The sequence below is a fragment of the Coffea eugenioides genome, chromosome 10 (genome assembly GCF_003713205.1).
Source record: "Coffea eugenioides isolate CCC68of chromosome 10, Ceug_1.0, whole genome shotgun sequence".
Taxonomy (NCBI): Eukaryota; Viridiplantae; Streptophyta; class Magnoliopsida; order Gentianales; family Rubiaceae; genus Coffea; species Coffea eugenioides.
Window position 1 is genome coordinate 8,297,074 of NC_040044.1, and position 18,206 is coordinate 8,315,279.

Here is an 18,206-nt window from a genome sequence, read left to right on the forward strand (position 1 = left end):
TAATAACTTTCATCTTTGTCTGATATTTCTTAAGATCTTACATTTCAACTTGTTTTATTGTTACCGAGTGATTTTGCAAGAAAAGGTTGTGTAACGTGTTAAAACTTATTGGGTTTGTTATCATTCTTGAGAGTTGGTCAAAATGTTTATGTGTAGTATAGAATGATATTTTAATAGGAAGGTCTTGTTTTTACAAAAAACATTTGTACAAGCTTTAAGATCACGCATAACTTTTAAGAAAACCATGTTTACTTCAAAATAAAATTGCTAAAGAGAAATTAGGCTAGGGATAAGTTCAGAAACCTCCCCTACTCTCGGGGAGGGTTCTGATTATTGCAGGAAGCTCCCCTCCAACTTAAAAAATTACGCCTACCTCTTCTATGCTTATGTCAGTAACAATATAAACTTAGTATGCTACATTTGTTCTAAAAAATCCTAAATACTCCTTTATTACTTAGAAGGGAGAAAAACTCACTAATGAATTTATTTGACGTTGCAACTATTGTAAACGATATAATTACCACTCTAACGAACTCAATAAACAATTTTAAGTTAATCCTGATATTCTCACAATTTTGACAACCTACCATTGCGCCGAAAGCTTTCCATGCAAATTAACTATGACAATTAAAGTTTGCACTCAAGCTAATCTTTAGCTTCATTTATCTTTTGCCTAAGGCCCTGTTTGATAATCTAATTTAACACTTAAATTTAATAAATTCAAATCTTAATATATTCAGACCGTTTGATAACCAAAAATGAATTAATTAAGTGGCATTGAATTTTATAGATAAAATTTGCTCCCAAAATTAAGTGATAAACTATTCACTTATCACTAAATGTGATTTGCACTCAAATATATTAGATTTAATACTTAACAATTCAATAACTTAATGGATTCCGGCTTCAAATTTTAGATTTCAAACTTCAGTTTTATTAAACACACCTTAAATTCAGTGTTTAAATTGACTAATATCACTATCTAAATCCAATCCAAATGGCTACAGTCTTGTTAATGCTAAAATAATCTAACCCACCAAGAATAGCAATATGGAGTAACCAACAACAACACTAGAAATCATATCCCATGTCTCTAAGCAAATATGATTGTAGTTTTTATATACCAAAATTTTTTTTTACATAATTGGCATAATAACGTAATCTTCCTCAATCTATATTTCCTTTTAAGTTATCACTTTTATTTTCTTGTCTTTACTCTGTATCACTGCCATCCTTTTCACCTTCATTTAGTTTGATAACAAATCTAATCCGATGACTTGTCATTTGACAATTTCAATTTAATAATACTTACAAAAAAAGGAAAAAAAAAAAGAGGATCTATTTTCATAAGAATGAGGATTTGAGATGTATTAGATGGTTGTGTAGATGGTAGTTGCAAAAAAATAGTGGATTATGAGATGCAAGAGCAAAAAGGTAGGAGAAAGAGTCGGAGAGAGAGAATAAGAGTTTATTTTGTATAGCAGCCATTACTTTAGAATGAAAGATTAGTTGTAGTTGTAAGATTTTTTTCTTCGTGGGAATGATTTATAAGTGAAGGATATTATAGTCATTTTACTACATGAAGAGAAGTTAATGTAATTATTCAAATCTGAAAGGAGGTGAGTGAAATTTTCAGAAATCTTAGGAGAGGTTTTTGAAATTATCCTATTGGGTTATTATGAAACCTAACTTTTAAAGTTTTTTTTCAAACAAAAACTGTGTATACACATTTTAACACATTTATGTAACCATGCATACAAAACACTATCCATTGTTATTATCTCTTAATAACTATCATAGCAATAATAGTACACAATCCAAGATAATTCTCACTTAACTCATTACAAATCTAGGGTAGACCTTGATTCATCTGTTGCTAGTCCATTGGGTTTTAAATACACGATTTTTAGATCCATGGTTTAATTTTACTAAAATTGCAAATTTGACGATTCACATATATGAATTAAAAAGGTATTTTGGTTTCAAAAACTTATTTGCTCAAAATGTAAGGAGATATGATAAGCTTTCATTGTCAATAACTAGTCTAGTGTGACGGCCCCACCTCTCCCTAGGGCGTACCCCAGGGTTCGGCGGGTCGCCTGCCCAGCTCTCGCCGGGACTCACATAAGTCACTAATTAAACATTGTTGAGAAGAAATAAAGGTCCCTTAGCTACTCACCTTATCAACCAAAGAAAGAGGACAACTTAGCACCTTAAGCTTCCAAATCACTTCACTAATCACCTCACAATCACTAAACTAGGGGTTTATATGGAGAAGATTCAAGATTAATCGGTTGGTTTGGTGAATTGAGCAAGATTGGAGACCAAAATTGTGGAGAGTTTTCTTTCCTTTTTGCTTGAAAAATTCGGCCAAGAAGAAGAAGAAAAATGGTGAATTTTTGGTAAATTTTGATATTAATTTGGTAAAGGCATGAATAGTAGTCAAATGGCAAGACTAAATCTTATGGTGACACTTGTCACCCTATTTAATGCATGCATATCCCTTTGTTTCCTCTCACACTAATCCATCTAGCAACCTTTAATTATCTTTTAGCACTTGGTAAAATAAATCCGGTATCCAAAACTTAACCTAATTGGCCGAATTTTACCGAACTTTCCGCACTAGTGGGTCCCACGTCCGGTATACGCTCTTAATTTCTCAAGAACTAACCGATACTAGAAAAATCATCTAAAAACTATATTTGCTCATAAAAATTATCTGGGAAATTTTTCTAATAAAGAAAATGTAGAAAAGACGGGCGATCAATAAAATAAACCCTAGAAACTTAGAAAATTTCGGGTTCTCGCACTTATTCTTTTCGGGGCGTCACATCTAGACATTTTGATGGTACAATATGGATTTAATAAAATTTTGGTAGATATGGCCAAGTTAATTAGTGCTAACATAATGGAAAATCCATTGATTTTTGATATCTCGAAATTGATTAAACATATTGTACTATAGCACTTTTAATTTGAAAAATTTACAAAGTTTTGGTTTGTTAAATATTATATTTGACAGACAAACCAAACCAAACCAAACCAAATTAGGGTAAAATGGTTTGTTCTTTTTTCTTCAATCCAATAAGCTATAAAACTTAAATATATTGAAATTACTTGGATATATTGAAGTTTTGTACAAAAACTAAACCTATCATAACAATGCATATAACAGAGTTGAATAAATTCTTCTGTTATTCTTAGAATATCCAATATAGCCAATATAGTCTTATTTTAGTTTTCAACCATGCTGATCTTAAGAAATATGTAGAATTAAATTCATAATGTATTTTTGTAGGTGACACATTTCAATACATAATTTTACTTGTTCTTTTTTTTTGGTATGGAATAAATGAGTAGCTTGTAACTTTTAATAACATCATTTATGCAATTTTTTTGCTCTATTTGCTTGCAAAACATAATCAAAACATATTAACATGAAATTAAGAGTCCGTCACGAAAAGAAATGAGAGAGAAGAATATGTGTACTAGTACAAATGTGCATGTTTTTGGACGTGCATATGTATTTCCATATTAATCTTTTTGAACCTTCAAATGAATAAAACTATAGAAGTCTAATTGATTAATAGTAGTAAGGGAAAATATAAATGGTAAATGTAGATCTACTTAGGTCTTTAAGCAAGCTCTTTAATGGCATGAGAATGCACTCACTTTTAAAGGCGAAAACACATTTTTCTTTTAATACTACGAGTTTCAACTAAAAATGGATATTAATTTACATTAAGTCTATTTTGGATTGTTTAGGAGTGAAATAGTGTATACGATTACCAAAAGAACATGAAAATTTTCAGAGCATGAATAAATTACCATATATGACCTTTTTTTATATTTCTTAAAATAATTATTTGTGGCTGCTCAAAATTGTGAGTGTATTTTTAATTAGGAATAAAGGTATTAAAAATAGCATTTTAATTATTGAGCTTCATCTCGCAAATTTTCAACTTTTGAATAATGAAATCCTAGATTATGTTATGTTTTACAGATTTTCAAGTGATTTGTAAAATTGTCTTTCAAGCCATTTTTTCATGGCTTAATAGTAACTAAAAATGTTGTAGAATGTAAAGTATTGACTTATCATTAATTTGGTCTATTTTGACAACGTTTTGTGCTATGTTAGTTAAATTTCAAAGTCATTAAATGAAAATAATGTTATTCCTTTGACACTTCATAAGAATAGGAGAAAAAACTATGTGCTTTTGAATTTTCCTTATAATCACAAATTCTCTTAATAGGTATTGGTAAATATTTTGCAAACAATAATGTAATTTGGCTTCTACATCTTGCTAGATGATTCAATTATAAAGGCATTTATGAAACATTACATCCTAATAAAAACTATTTGACAAGTTCAATAACAAGCTTTGTATTAAATTGGCTGTCATATTGAGGGACTCCCAATCCACGATAGGGTTGTGAATGTTTCAATTTGTTAAAAAGAATGAGTTATTAAATGCTTGATGAGTTTCATAATTTAATATGAGCCTTGTGTACTTATTTTGTCCTACAATTTGTAAAATTTATCTTTATCTTTGTTATGTTTGATCTAATATGTTGAACTCTTAGATTCTTAATTTGGTCCTTTGAAAACTTTCTTTTTTAGTAGATTCCTAAGATCATTGGATGTTATATCACATCACACACACAATAATATTGCAAATGTTTATATTTTTCAGGTTGTACCCACATATATAATTATGTGTTCTTTTTTTTTTATTTCATTGAGGATTCTTTTAATTATTTATTTTGTGGCTAACATATACCATTTTGCAGTGCAAACCAATTCAATCAAGGACATAGATCATGAAAAGCTCAAAGTAACAATGGGATTACGCTATGCATTCAAATAGTTGAAGGACTCTTTAAATTTTTATATTTTTTTAAAATTCATGCATTAATTTGTGTTAATACCATTTTATTTATTCGTGTTAAAATTATTTATTGGTTTTTGTGGCTGACATATACCTGTCTGCAGTGAAAAACAATTCTACCAAGGGTATAGATCATGAAAAGCTCATCGGAACAGTGGGGTTTATGCCATGCATTCAAATATTTGAAGGAACCTTTAAATTTTTAAAATTTGTTAAAATTCTTCATAATTCATGTATTAATTAGATAACTCTCGCCATAATTCAAACACTATTGTTGATTCGCCTATAGCATATTGGTTGTTGGGGTTGTGATGGCTTCTTTGACTCCTTACTCCATACCTATTATGCAAGTTAATTCAACATTCCAATCTCAACTGCTAACCACGAGAATTGGGTGATAATTAAAGAATTAAAAATTGAAATCTCATTCATATTGAGGAATTCTCATCTCAAGTACAAGCATAAGCTAACACCATGATATGTGCACATTGTGTAGAGAGAAAACTTGGAGGTGGAAGGAAGGAGAGAGGGGAACCCTTCTCTAATAGTTTGTGATCTAACATGCATATATTCATGTCATTTATTTGTTTGGGAGAAAAACAAGAGGATTTCTCCATGATATTTGACTAGAAAACGCTAATTCATTCGACTATAATTTTCAAAAAGAGTTAGAAAGATACAAATATGCTAGAAAATAAGACAATTTTATATAACAAAGGGCATATTCAAGATATACATATGTCAACCAATGCTCATACCTATGCATAGCTTGCATGGGTGCAAAATTTCACATCCATAAGGATGACGGACAGTATATACGCATTTAATTGTAAAAAAGCATTAGATTTGAAAACTCTCTATCAAAAAATAGAACAATGATAAAAAAATAAAAAAAAGTATTGTCCATGAATTTTGAATAGCTGGACAAGTTTTATTTTCATGTAAACTTGTTAACATTTTGGTAACTTTTGGCTGTATACCATTTCTAACATAATTGAATAACGTATGAAAAAGTAACAATTCGGCCATTTTGTTCTAAGATCGTAATCCGAGCATTATTTGGTTCTTTCCTATTTGAAATGTTTGCTAAGGAATGTAAAGTATCATGTCATCATATGTTCTCTTTAACCTTAAAAATTAAACTTTTTAACAGTTAAGACATTAGTCGAGTAGGCTAAATTGTTGTTCTACTTTAGATTTAGGGGAATTGAATAATAGAGACTTAGCCCCAAAAAATTATTTAAGTGGCCACCAAATCTTCTTTTTTAGATATGTATTTTGGTTTTGAACTACCCGTCCATTTACTTCTCACCTCAGTAGACCAAAAGGAAATTAGTGGTATATTAAACATCCAATGTTAGAGCTTAAGTTTCAAAGGGTTTTAAAACGTTAATGGAAGCTTCTTCTTCTTCTTCCTACGGCTGCTTCCCAATTGTGAGCTTTAATTGAAAAGAATCATATGCTACTGAACCAGAAAGTTTTGATTCCATATTCTTTCGTGATATGAATGAGCACGTGGGGTGCAAATTCGTCATGCACTCTTTATATAGATTGGGAACTTAAGTTAAATTACCGGAGTTCAAAGAAAGAAGTATATCTACTTCAGGAAGGTATACTAACTAAAATATGATTGAGGAAGCAACCACAATCTTTCAAAAGGGTAGTTTGTTTCTTTAAATAGCAATCTATGACCACATCTAAGCCTAGTGGACGTTTTCGAAATCACCATCTTAGGCTAGTCCAAGAAAGATTAGACAGCTACTATGATTCCAAAGCATAGTCTTTCGTACTTTAATTATTCATGATTTAGACGGATCTACTTTGACGAACTTTAAAATGAGTGTTGAATGGACAACGAAGTATGACTTTTCACTCGTAATCAAGAGATCACGAATTTGAGTCATGGTGGAAAATCACTATTTATCCCTCAAAAAAAAAGTGTTGAATGGATCTCAACCTAACCTCAATCATACTTCAACTTCTAACTCATCTTTTTATAAACCTTGTCTTATACCATAGAAGGAAGGTTTTCCCGTCTTGCAATTGGAGTTCTATCTATATATGCTTATTCTACGAAGGCAATAACAAAAGTATATGGTGTTTTGTTAAATGTCACCTGACAAAATGCATGAAAGAATATTTAATATAAAGTAAATTTATTCCACTTTAATATTTTAAATATGGTATGGATGCTTATGATTGCAAAAGATTTTGATGAGTTGGTTTCTTAACATTCATACGTAGAAGCTAGCTAAGATGGCATGCCACCATGCAATATATATACGAGCTCAAGCTATACGGGGTTAAGGTGAAAGGGATTGTAAGTTGGAGATCCTAAATCTAAAACCTTCCACTTATTAAAAAAAAAAAATTTCTATGTACCTCTCTAAAGAAGTGGCCCCTTGGTTGCCACAAGGAAAAAAAAGAGGGCAGAAAAGAGAGATGGTATTGTTCAATAAATGGAAGAAAAATATGAAAAAGAAGAAAACAAAGAGACACAAGATTGATTAGTTGAGTGAAAAATAGGCAAGTAACACACAACAAAGAAAGGAGCAATTCCTCACAAGCTCGATTAACTTAATTGCTTAGGCATCCCTCTCTTTATTAGGTGACATGGTTAAAGGTGACAACTTCAGTCTGGCTAACAAATACTCCCTTTTCTTTAAGTCCCCTCATTCAAGCTTCTATATAATTCTCGTCTTATCTTTCTTGAGTTTTTTTTGTTCTCTTGTTTCCAGTCTTCTCAGTTTCTTTTGTTGTATTTTTCTTCTTTTCTAGCAGTCACATGCAATACATATCTTCCAAGATGTGTCAAAAAAGAAAAGAGTTTAATTAGGAACTTTCAGATCTTATATAGTATTTATGCTACCTCGTATCCGTTGGTACTAGAATGCCAAATGCAAGTATCTGTCAATTCTAAATGCCATAATTCCCAACTACTAATTCCTGAAAGCTTAAGAAATTCAAAGTCGAACAGAAATTGTCTCTTACAGTATGAAAAACAGTTATTGAGCATCCATGCAAACCAATTAGTAAAACGTTGTCCCTGGTGAATAAAATGATCAAGATTTTTTCCTCTACGAAGTAAGTAACTACGAATTAATTCCAAGTGACACAGCCAGGCAACAAACTAAGATGTAACTTTCCTGGATGAACAGATCACACTCCAAGCGTAAACCAAGTTCCCTGAAATCTTTAATAGCCTCTAGGTCAGTGCCACTGAATTCTAAAGGAGTCCTTCCATTATTATCCGCTACAGACATAGCTGCATGAGATAATAAGGTAACTTATGTTAGATTGCATGAAATTAATGAAAGTATGACATTCCCTAATCAAGAATGATAAGGTTCCCAGTATTCTTGATGAACCGGAGAAGGTGACTCCTTATAATATCATGGCTTTCCAAACGAATACGTAGGAACTTGATGGATGAATTGTGAGATGAAGCCATACTAGCTTCCTTTGGGATGTTCTTCTTAGCCTATTTCTAAAAGTTAGTTCATTAATCTCGATATTTTACCGCACGCTGTCTATCCTTAGAATTGCCAAAACTGCACTTTTCTAGAACTTCACAGTTCGTTAATGTTTCTTTTGATCTAATTGACCTTGTGGTCTAAGTATTCACAAGTTTTCGTACGCTGGGGTGACCATTTATTTCTATTGCATGCTTTATCTCTTAAGTCGTTTCCATTGCAGGTTTCCAAGGCAGCTTTTACCCATATGGCCGTGTTCCTAATTTCCTTCACCACTATATTCACTAACTACACTAGCATGACCATTAGGCAAGCCTAAAGAAAGCATTATTGCAATGTACTCATGCTTGATCCAAGCATCTAACTCAATTGATTATGCAGCCTAAAAGATACACATTCTACAGCCATTCCTGCAAGTTCGAACTTTCCAGAATTAGTATTCAACATCAACAGCCAGATAACACCCCCCCCCCCCCCAAGAAATTATTCTCACTCCTGCAGTCAAGAATGTACTGTTAATTGGATGGATTAATAAGGAACTAAGTAGAAGTCATTATATAAGAAATACATATTCAATTCACCCAATTTTGGCATACATTGTCCCTAAAAGCAAGTTTACTCGTATCAACATACAATAACCTGGTGCGGGTTCTATGAGCACAAAAATTTTTTTTTTGAGCCAGCTCAACCTTTAGCTGATGGTAGTCAAATTAAAGAAGTTATAATCAACTAAGATACTGGTTTAGCTCACCAACCAACATTAACATGGACCTACATATGTTGCTCAACTTGATCATAATTAACTACATCAAGCGACCGGGAAAACCCTACCAAATACATGATTAACGCGCGTAACTACAGTTAAATCAATTAAGTTTTCCCTTAGTACATTTGCAGGAGAAAATTGCGAGGAAATAAGTGTAATTCGTACCCAAAAAAAAATTCTTAACTATTGGTTGCATAAATGGACAAAATTTGAATTAAAAAATCATAAATTTTGCCTAGTTTCACTTATTAATAATTACAACCACAAAAAATTTCAGTATTCCATCTTTGTAGCTATAGTGTTATGGAAGTTGAATATTATCCATAGATACATAGATCTAAAGGAATTGCAGAAAATGTTTAGTAGTAAAAAAAACAGAAAAAGAATAACCCAAAAAAAGAAGTGCAATAGTAGGATTTCAACAAATGTGTAGAAGATCATGGGAAGGTGAAGGACCTGGAGCTAGAGAAATCATAGAGCTTGCCAGTACTGGAGAAGATGACGACTCCAACCTCCGCGTCGCACAGGATCGCCAACTCCTTAGCCTTCTTCAGCAACCCATTCCTCCTCTTGGAAAACGTCACTTGCCTGCTCGTCGAATTATCGATCCTCCTAATCACTATCTTCCCTCTCCCCATGCTGGTCCGACCTCCGATCTCACGCGCTGCTGCAGTATGCACAAAATCAAACTTTTTGACTAATTTCTCGCTGCTAGAAAAATTTCAAGTGTCCTAAACTATTCGCAATAAAAAAAATTTAAAAAAAAAATTTTAGCTCGAGAGAATAAACAAACAAACCTGTACGGAGAAAGAAAAACAAGAAAAGATGGAAGGAAAAAAAGGGCTAGAGATGGACTTTTTGAAGCGATAAACGGAGAAAGGACTTACTAGCTCTCAAGAGTGGAGGAAGGAGAAAGAGAGAGAGAGAGAGAGAAAGAGAGAGAAGGGAGGGTGAATCTGGTGGTGGGTTGGTGTTTCTGTATGTGTAGTGTTGATGGAGACAAAAGGATTGATTGGCGTTTTGGTCAGTTTCCTCGAATCACATCATCGGCTATAAAAGGAAAGTTGCGTACTATAAAAATGCAAAGCAACCAAGAAATGAGGGCACAGTTGTATTTAGAGACAGCTTTCAATACTAGGGTGGGGCGAAACCGCTAAAGAGAAACCACTCCTCGTATAACACGTGGACCAATGACAGAGCGTGTGGGGATATTTTATTGCTTTTAGTGAGGGAGCGGGTGGGGAAAAGTGCCGCCACCCTTGTGGATGACTGACGCGTGCGTATTTTATTTAAACTCGGTTTACTTCCCATTTTTGAAATGTTGCTTCATATCCAGTGTTCAATGACCACTAATTAATCCTGCGTAAATTTCATCCAACCTATTATTTATACATACAATTTAACAATTAGTACATTTTTTTATTTATACACTTTTTCTAATTAATTTTAACTTTTCAAAAATCTAACATTTGAACTATATTTTAACTAGTGCCACTCGTTAGACATATCCTTTTTAATATTATGGTTGGACGATTTTGCCTCTTGGTTGATTAACTTATTAAGTATGATTAACTTTCTTCATCTGTTGATGAATTTAATATTAGTTTATGCATGTACGATGGGATAAACAATAGTTTAGAATATGGTTTAGTGTGTACTACACACCTATCAAAAATATTAGGGAAAAAAAGGGCACGACGTATTCTAGTACAGTTGACATCCATCCTAGTATTTCCTCTTCCTGTATTCAAGCATTTCTTATTACAGATATAATAATTTCAGAAATTATTGTTTTTAGGATCCTAAATGAAACTTTCTTTAATACTTTGAGCTGTTAGCTATGTTGCCGGAAATAACCAAAAAAACAACAATAGGTATATCTAGGTAACATGGCTGGTTTCAACTATGCTGCATATGAGTCAAGTCACTCGTGAGTCGATCGTGAGCGGCTTAAGTTAAAACTCAACTCAAATTCGATCAATGCCGAACTTGAGTCGAGTTCAAGCTAACCGAGTCAAGTTTTAGCTTGAATTCAAACTCAAAAGTACTCAACTAATTAGCTCGCGAGTCTGCTCGATTTTATATATATTTTATTCTTTATTTTAATAGTGAATTGCATATATATTCCTAATATTTATTATGTGTTAAAAATTACTATTTTATTTATTTTTTAAGCTCGAACACAAGTTCGATTTGATTCGAATTTGAGGTAAAATTTGAGCTCGAACATTACATTAAGAATTCATCGAGTTCGAATTCAAGTCTGAGTTTGATAAAATTAAGTTGAGACTCAACTCGATTAGTCCAAAACTCAATTCGATTCGGTTCGTTTGCAACTCTGGTTCCAAAAATGTTCTCCCAAACATTAAAGAGTGCAACAATTCGATTGCGCATCATTATTCAAATCTTAAGGATATGATCCAAGTTGGTTGATTTTTTCTTTACTTTTCTTTTTTGTTTTTAGGATTTGTGAATGCTTCTAGTTATTCTCCTAAAAATTCTTTGAATTTAGCATTATATTGAAAAAGAAAAGAAGTTTGAGCTTAATTTCTTTGGATAAGTAAAGTAGGTCAAATTGTTTTGGTATTTGATGTTGAATACATTTTTGTCTCATACTACCATATATTTCATTTTACTCAATTAGAATTAATTGACAGTGTATACATTATCAGCGTTGGATGAATGATAACTATGCAAAATTTGAATTTGAAATTCATTTTTTGTACATGTGTCATGGATCCAACGGTGATAGTGTATACACTATCATTGTATATAAGATTTATTCAATTAGAATTAATCTTTCAGATACTGACAGTATATACATTGTCAGCGTTGGATGAATGACAACTATGCAAAATTTAAATTTGAAATTCAATTTGTACACATGTATCATAGATCCAACAGTGATAATATATGCACTGTCATTGTATATTACTATAATTTATATGTATCTTCTATTCATAATTGAAATATAAATATCAAAATATACATATTAATATATATATTAATTTACATATTATAAAATATTTGAAATAAATATATTTATAAATTTATATAAATATATAAATATATTATTTATATAAATATATATAATTAAATGTATTTATATATTTAAATAAATAAATATAAATATATTTATAAATATATGTAAATATATTTATTTTTATATATTTATATTTTGTATTAATATTTATATATAAATATATATTTATTAAACAAAAAATATTTTTTGTATATAATATTTATATATATAAATATTTTTGTATATTAATTTTTGTATTAATATTTATATATGTATTTATATATTTATTAAACAAAATATATTTTTTTGTATATAATATTTATATATAAATATATATACTAATATATTTTTTGTATATTTGGAGTTGTTTTTAAAATATTTGTTTGGATATGGTGTTTTTGAAGTTGTTTTTGTAAAATTTTTACTGTAGCATTGTAGATGAAAAATAAGTTTTTGAAAAACTCTCAAATCCAAACGGAGCCTATTTTAAGGATATGATCCCAAGCTTATTAACCAGTCTTCCTTAGGGTTGAAAGGCTTATAATTGTGGCTATTCTGCTAAAAAGTCTTTGAATATGATACCAATCACTATTATTTTAGATTACACAGTTGAAAGAAATGGTGTTCGAACTTAATTTCCTCGGATACTTAAAGAAGCTCAAACTGTTTTGGTATTTGATGTTGGACACATTCAGTTTTGACGACATAAAATTGGATACATGTCAAATATTTCTACGTGGATACATAATTTCAAGATGCAATTTTTTTTTGGCACAAAAGTTCAGTTGGACTACGTTTAGCTATTGTTTAATTTGTACAGACTGGTGTTGTTCGAAATAAATTGCCCGTACTTCCTATTTTTTTTTACTTCGCGTGTCTCTAGTGATCATCCTACTTGCCCAAAAGTAAACAACTTTGTCTTTGCATAATTGCTGCTTTTTACTAGCAACCGACCATCATAAGGCTTTTTATCTCTAATTTCGATTACTTCTTCTTTTTTTTTCAACTACTTGCTCAAAAGTAAATATGCAGTTTTAACCATTGTATTTTTTGGATTGACCAAATTTAAATGAGGCTTTTTTATCCTCTTGAAAATGCAAAAGAAAATTTAAAAAAAAAATACTGCAAGAGCCATTAATCTCTAGGCAGGATAAATACTCTATTGATTCTTGATTATTTCATACACAGCAATCCAACTATTCTTGCGTTGAGACAAACAAAGGATTGAATAAAAAGAGGAAAGTGGATACAAAGATAAGTATCAAATCAACTTCATTTGCCTAATAAACAAAGATGAATAAAGTGAATGGTAAATCAAGAAATTAAAAAGTATTAGTACTTCTTGTTTCACGATTATTTTTCTCTTGGTCCCTTTCTTCAAGTAAAATAAGCAAAAATGAGGTCCTTCTCTTTCCTTCGAGCAATAACACGTAAAAAGTACGATACCTGTAATGATAACGACAGATAGAAAATAGTTATATCCAACTTATCAGATTGTATTATTTATATTTTTGAAATGGTATCCTAAGTTAAGGACCTTGATTTACTAATTTATCCTTGTTTTCATGGGATAAGCGTAGACCACAGATTGTGGCTGGCACTCTCAAATTGATCCATACATGTTTGGAAGAAATTTTTTTAAAAAAATACTAATTGTTCTTCTGATGATGTACAATTATCGAAGGCACCCCAATTTCGTACAATGGAAAGGGAAGGGTAAAAGCAAATGGACCTCGATGCTAGTGGTGCTTTGACCCAGTCCCCTAGCTGCCTGGCAGGCCGTCGGCGAGTGTGCAATACGCGAAGTGGGAGACCGCGTGGGTAATCGTCCACTTGCGAAAAGTATAGTCCAAACGGTACAAGGTGGCTAATGGCTTCTATTTTTCGGGGTTTTAAGGTTACCAATTCGGGAATATATAATACGATAGTACCAAGCCTGCAGCTGCAAGTCCGATTTTTCAAGCCATCCCAAAGTGCCTTTCTCTCTCTTTCCTTCTTTGGATTTCACTCTCTCTCCTGCATGAAGATCCATTGTACGTGGAAATGCAAACTCTTTAAGTCTTTTAGAGTCACAACAACCATTTGAGAGATGAAAAATGATGTATTGGTAATTTTCCTTAACTCAATTATAGGCACTTAATTTTTGCTGCTTAAAGGTAAAGAGAAATTTGCAGTGGACTTATCTACTCAATTATAGTTGAAGGAATAAAGTGTTAGATATTATAAAGGGTTTTTTGTTTTTAATTGGTGTCCAATTCGTTAATATATCTCATTTATACCAAAATTACTGTGGAGCTTACGCCCTTACATTGATTCTTATATTTAAGCACTTTCCCTGCAAGGAAAAATAGGTTATGCTTTCTTAGTAATAGTAGATAGAAGGAAAGTCATGAGTTTTACCTTTTTAAGAATTAGTAAGTGATTATCATGTAAATTATTACTCCCTCCGACCCATTTTGATAGTCTTGATTTTTTTTCACATAAATTAAGAAAAATTAATTGACTTTTATTGAGAAAGTGAATCTATCTTACTGTTTTTCTAATATATCTTTATGTTAATATTAAGAGTATGACCAAACACTATACCTTCACATTGATTTCAACAACAATTTTGATGAAAAATTGTACTATTCAAGACATAAATCAAATCAATTATTGAATAAGGTAGGTTATTTTTACTGATATTAAACTATATTAAATAAGGACATTTTAGTGAAATTAAAAGTTAACTATATTTTTCAATTAGAAAGTGGACTATAATTCGAGACGGATAAAAAAAAAAAACAAAACTGTCAAAGTAGAACGGATGGAGTATCATTTCATTGTCCTTGAAAAGGTTTAAGTATAGAAATTCTTTAATAAAAAAGTAAAGGTTACAAGTGGTACAAATTTTCATTATGGTTGAGGACGCATGAAGTGAGCAAGGTAAGTTATCAACAAGTAAGCTATTTATGCAAACGAATATTAAGAAAAAGGCAGCATGTGTAAAAAAGAACATAAGAATTAATGCTAGTATATTTTAGGTTATGAAAATTTGCTTTCCAAGCATTTAAGATTCAAGTATATATTGATAACCATTAGACGTCTCTCAGACAAGTCCCTTTAAACAATTAACATTTGTTAATCCTCCTAATTAGCATCCGTACCAATTAGACAAATCATTCGTTGGATTACTAGAAGAGAGACCTAAGAAAGTAATTCACGTCTCAAACATGTGCTAACAATAAAACCACAAATCCTGTTAGGTCAAGTTTTTCCTTTCAAGTATATGTAAATGATTGAAATACTAGCTGTCTCATACAACTAATTGACAAATTACCTACCACGCAAGTAAAATAATCTGCAATTAATAAACAAACATATGAACAAATCGGATGTCCTAGATATCTTAATTAATACCGAAATAGCTGTCAAGGAATTTGGACATCATACAAGAGGCATCATCGATCGCAGAAGGGGTGAGTATGCAATTAATGAGCAAACGTCATGAGCATCATCTTAGCTTTTCAAGTCAGGCACCCAAAATTTGTGCTGGAATTGCACACAAATTCACGAAGAAAGCACAATGTTACGTATTTAATTCCTTTGCTCATCACTTTCAATCAAAGGGTACGTATATTATGTCATGATTGGCGAAAGAGCAAGAAATAATTTACCATCGCCTTTTCTCTTTCTCTTTGTGTGCGATGATAAAATAATTTCATGCTCTCCTAAAATTCAATCTCACCTAAGGAGTCTTTTGTCGAAAGATGAGAATTATGCCTTGCTAATGCCATGAGTCTAGTGAAAATTTTCAAAGTGGAGATACGTAATTTTCAAAAGTAAAACTTTAGAGTTTAATTTTAACAATAATGCATGGTACACAAGAAGTAAGCTGAAATATTCATTTCAACGCCACGAAATTTGGTTGGCATACAATACAATTTTTATTTAGCAGTCAAATCAACTTTAGCCAATCAAGAATAGGTTCAGCACGCCTTTGTCGAATTTAACCTCTGGCAAACAGCAAGAGACCATTCATGACCGATGTACATCGTTTCAAGGATTTTGGGAAATCAAAATGATTTGATCTAAAATATACTAGTACAACGTCATCAAGGGTTTATTATAAAATGGCCAAAGTCTTTTAAGGGACATGAATTTTGGTGCCGAAAACATTCAAGTGACTCGTACTTTTTTGAGTCTTTTTTTGAGTCTCAGTATATTTGATGTAACGAACTTTGTCTTCCATGGAATACCCCGCTTATATATAAGATTTTGGTGGCTAATAACCTCATTAATACTTAAAGTGAATGAATTCATGGGTTTTCAATGAAGATTGTTTGCCAACAGAATTTCCTTACATCTGAATATATTAAAAGTCATTTAATTTATGTACAAAATTTTAACTGAGAGGCATCTTACTTGTCTATGTCACTAACACACACACATACTCACACATATGCACGTACTCTCTCTCTCACACACGTGCATACTAACAATTTATTGATATATATTTTGGCCATATATCATACAACTAGGTTATTTTTTGTTGCGACTCGCAAGCAAAAGTACATACTATTTTACGCACCACAAAATCTTTATTATTTTTTTCTATTAGGGAGAGGTAAAATCTAAAAAGTGGGGAGGAAGAAGAGGAATTTGAATCCACAGCATCTACGTTTTAAATCCTTAATCTTAACCACTAAATTAAAGCTTTCTTGGTACACAAATTATCTGTTTGTTATCTCTTTCTTGCACAAACATCAAACCCATAGAGAAAGATAAAGGAATAAAAAACGGTTTTCGAAATAAAGGAACGGATTGGAAAGAAGTATACCAATAGTTTAGAATGAATTTGATTAGGTATTGTACGGTAATATAGTTAAATAATCGCTGAATTTCTTGACTACAGAGATGTGTTTTATTTTTTAAGCTAAGACAAAGACAGATCACCGATCGATAGCTTCAACCCCAGAACATGCCTTCCTCAGATTGAATCCAGAACTGCCGCTGCTATATGCTCTGTGTACTTTCCTGTTTAGATGTATCTAATCCGTGAGGTGGAATTGGACCCTTTTCTGATGGCTTCTTGGGCAACATATATAGTGTTCCCTTTGGAGTTAAGCGAACTAGGCAATTCATATAGGTCAATAACATGGTGATGTGATGTTACTTAAATTAATTTTGAACAGGGTGCCTGATCACCTTTCCGAAGAATGAATTAATTATATGAGCTGCAAATCCTGTGTTGGAGGTCATTGATACTTCGTACATTTATTTCAAATATTTGCTTTCTATAATTACTTACACAAGAGGGAAAATTTTGTGAGGATCCAATTTGTATGTCTGGACAAGAAAGTTGAGCACTTACCCAAAATTATATATCTTAGTGGAAGTAAATAGTAGTTTTTCTTGTTCTTTTTTCTCCTTTGGTGACAGAAGGGAGTAAGAAAACATGTTATTAAGGGCAATAACTAGCACCAATTTGGCTTGATCTTGCCTCTTTTCAAACAAACTTGCAAGTATATCTTGGAAACAGTGCTTGTTTGGATTTAGAGGTTATATTTGCAATCATTATATCATCTTGAACATGAAAGCTGGTTCACAGTCAATTTAAACAATTGCTTTTGTACAATATTAGTTATTTTTATATTCAAGTTTGCTAATTGCTTTTGTTTTACTACTTTGTATCAAGTCCTTTTTGTTTTATACATGTTTTTGGAAAGAAAACAGAAAAAGCAAAATCAACAATTCTACAAATGTGTGATTATCATAAAGCGGAATCTTTAACTAAGCAGCCGGTGTTATCTCTTTCTGCCTAACAGTTTTCTTTATTTAGTTTGACAGGCTTGCTTTTGTCCACTCTTTAGGTAAGCTACTTTAGTGCATAGTAATTTACCAAAAGAATTCGGAAAGCCACTAACATATTGGGTAACCATTATTATTACTTTAATGGTACCTACACCGATTGATATTAACAAGTCAATTAAATATTGAAAAGCAGATAGCTGTATTTGCATAAGCATCAAAGCTTCTGTGCCAATTTAAGTACCTAAACCTACAATTGGAGCATC

The 18,206-nt window shown here is 31.6% G+C and overlaps 1 protein-coding gene across 2 annotated transcripts in view; it reads right to left on the bottom strand.

The window, feature by feature from the left end:
• The window catches only part of LOC113749633 (MADS-box transcription factor 23-like), a 21,775-nt gene extending 12,009 nt beyond the window's left edge, over positions 1–9,766 (bottom strand). For both annotated transcript variants that reach the window (XM_027293446.1, XM_027293447.1), the window contains exon 1: positions 9,585–9,766. In XM_027293446.1, coding sequence (XP_027149247.1) covers positions 9,585–9,766 — 182 coding nt within the window. The remainder of the gene's footprint in view (positions 1–9,584) is intronic.
• Positions 9,767–18,206: the final 8,440 nt, after the last annotated feature.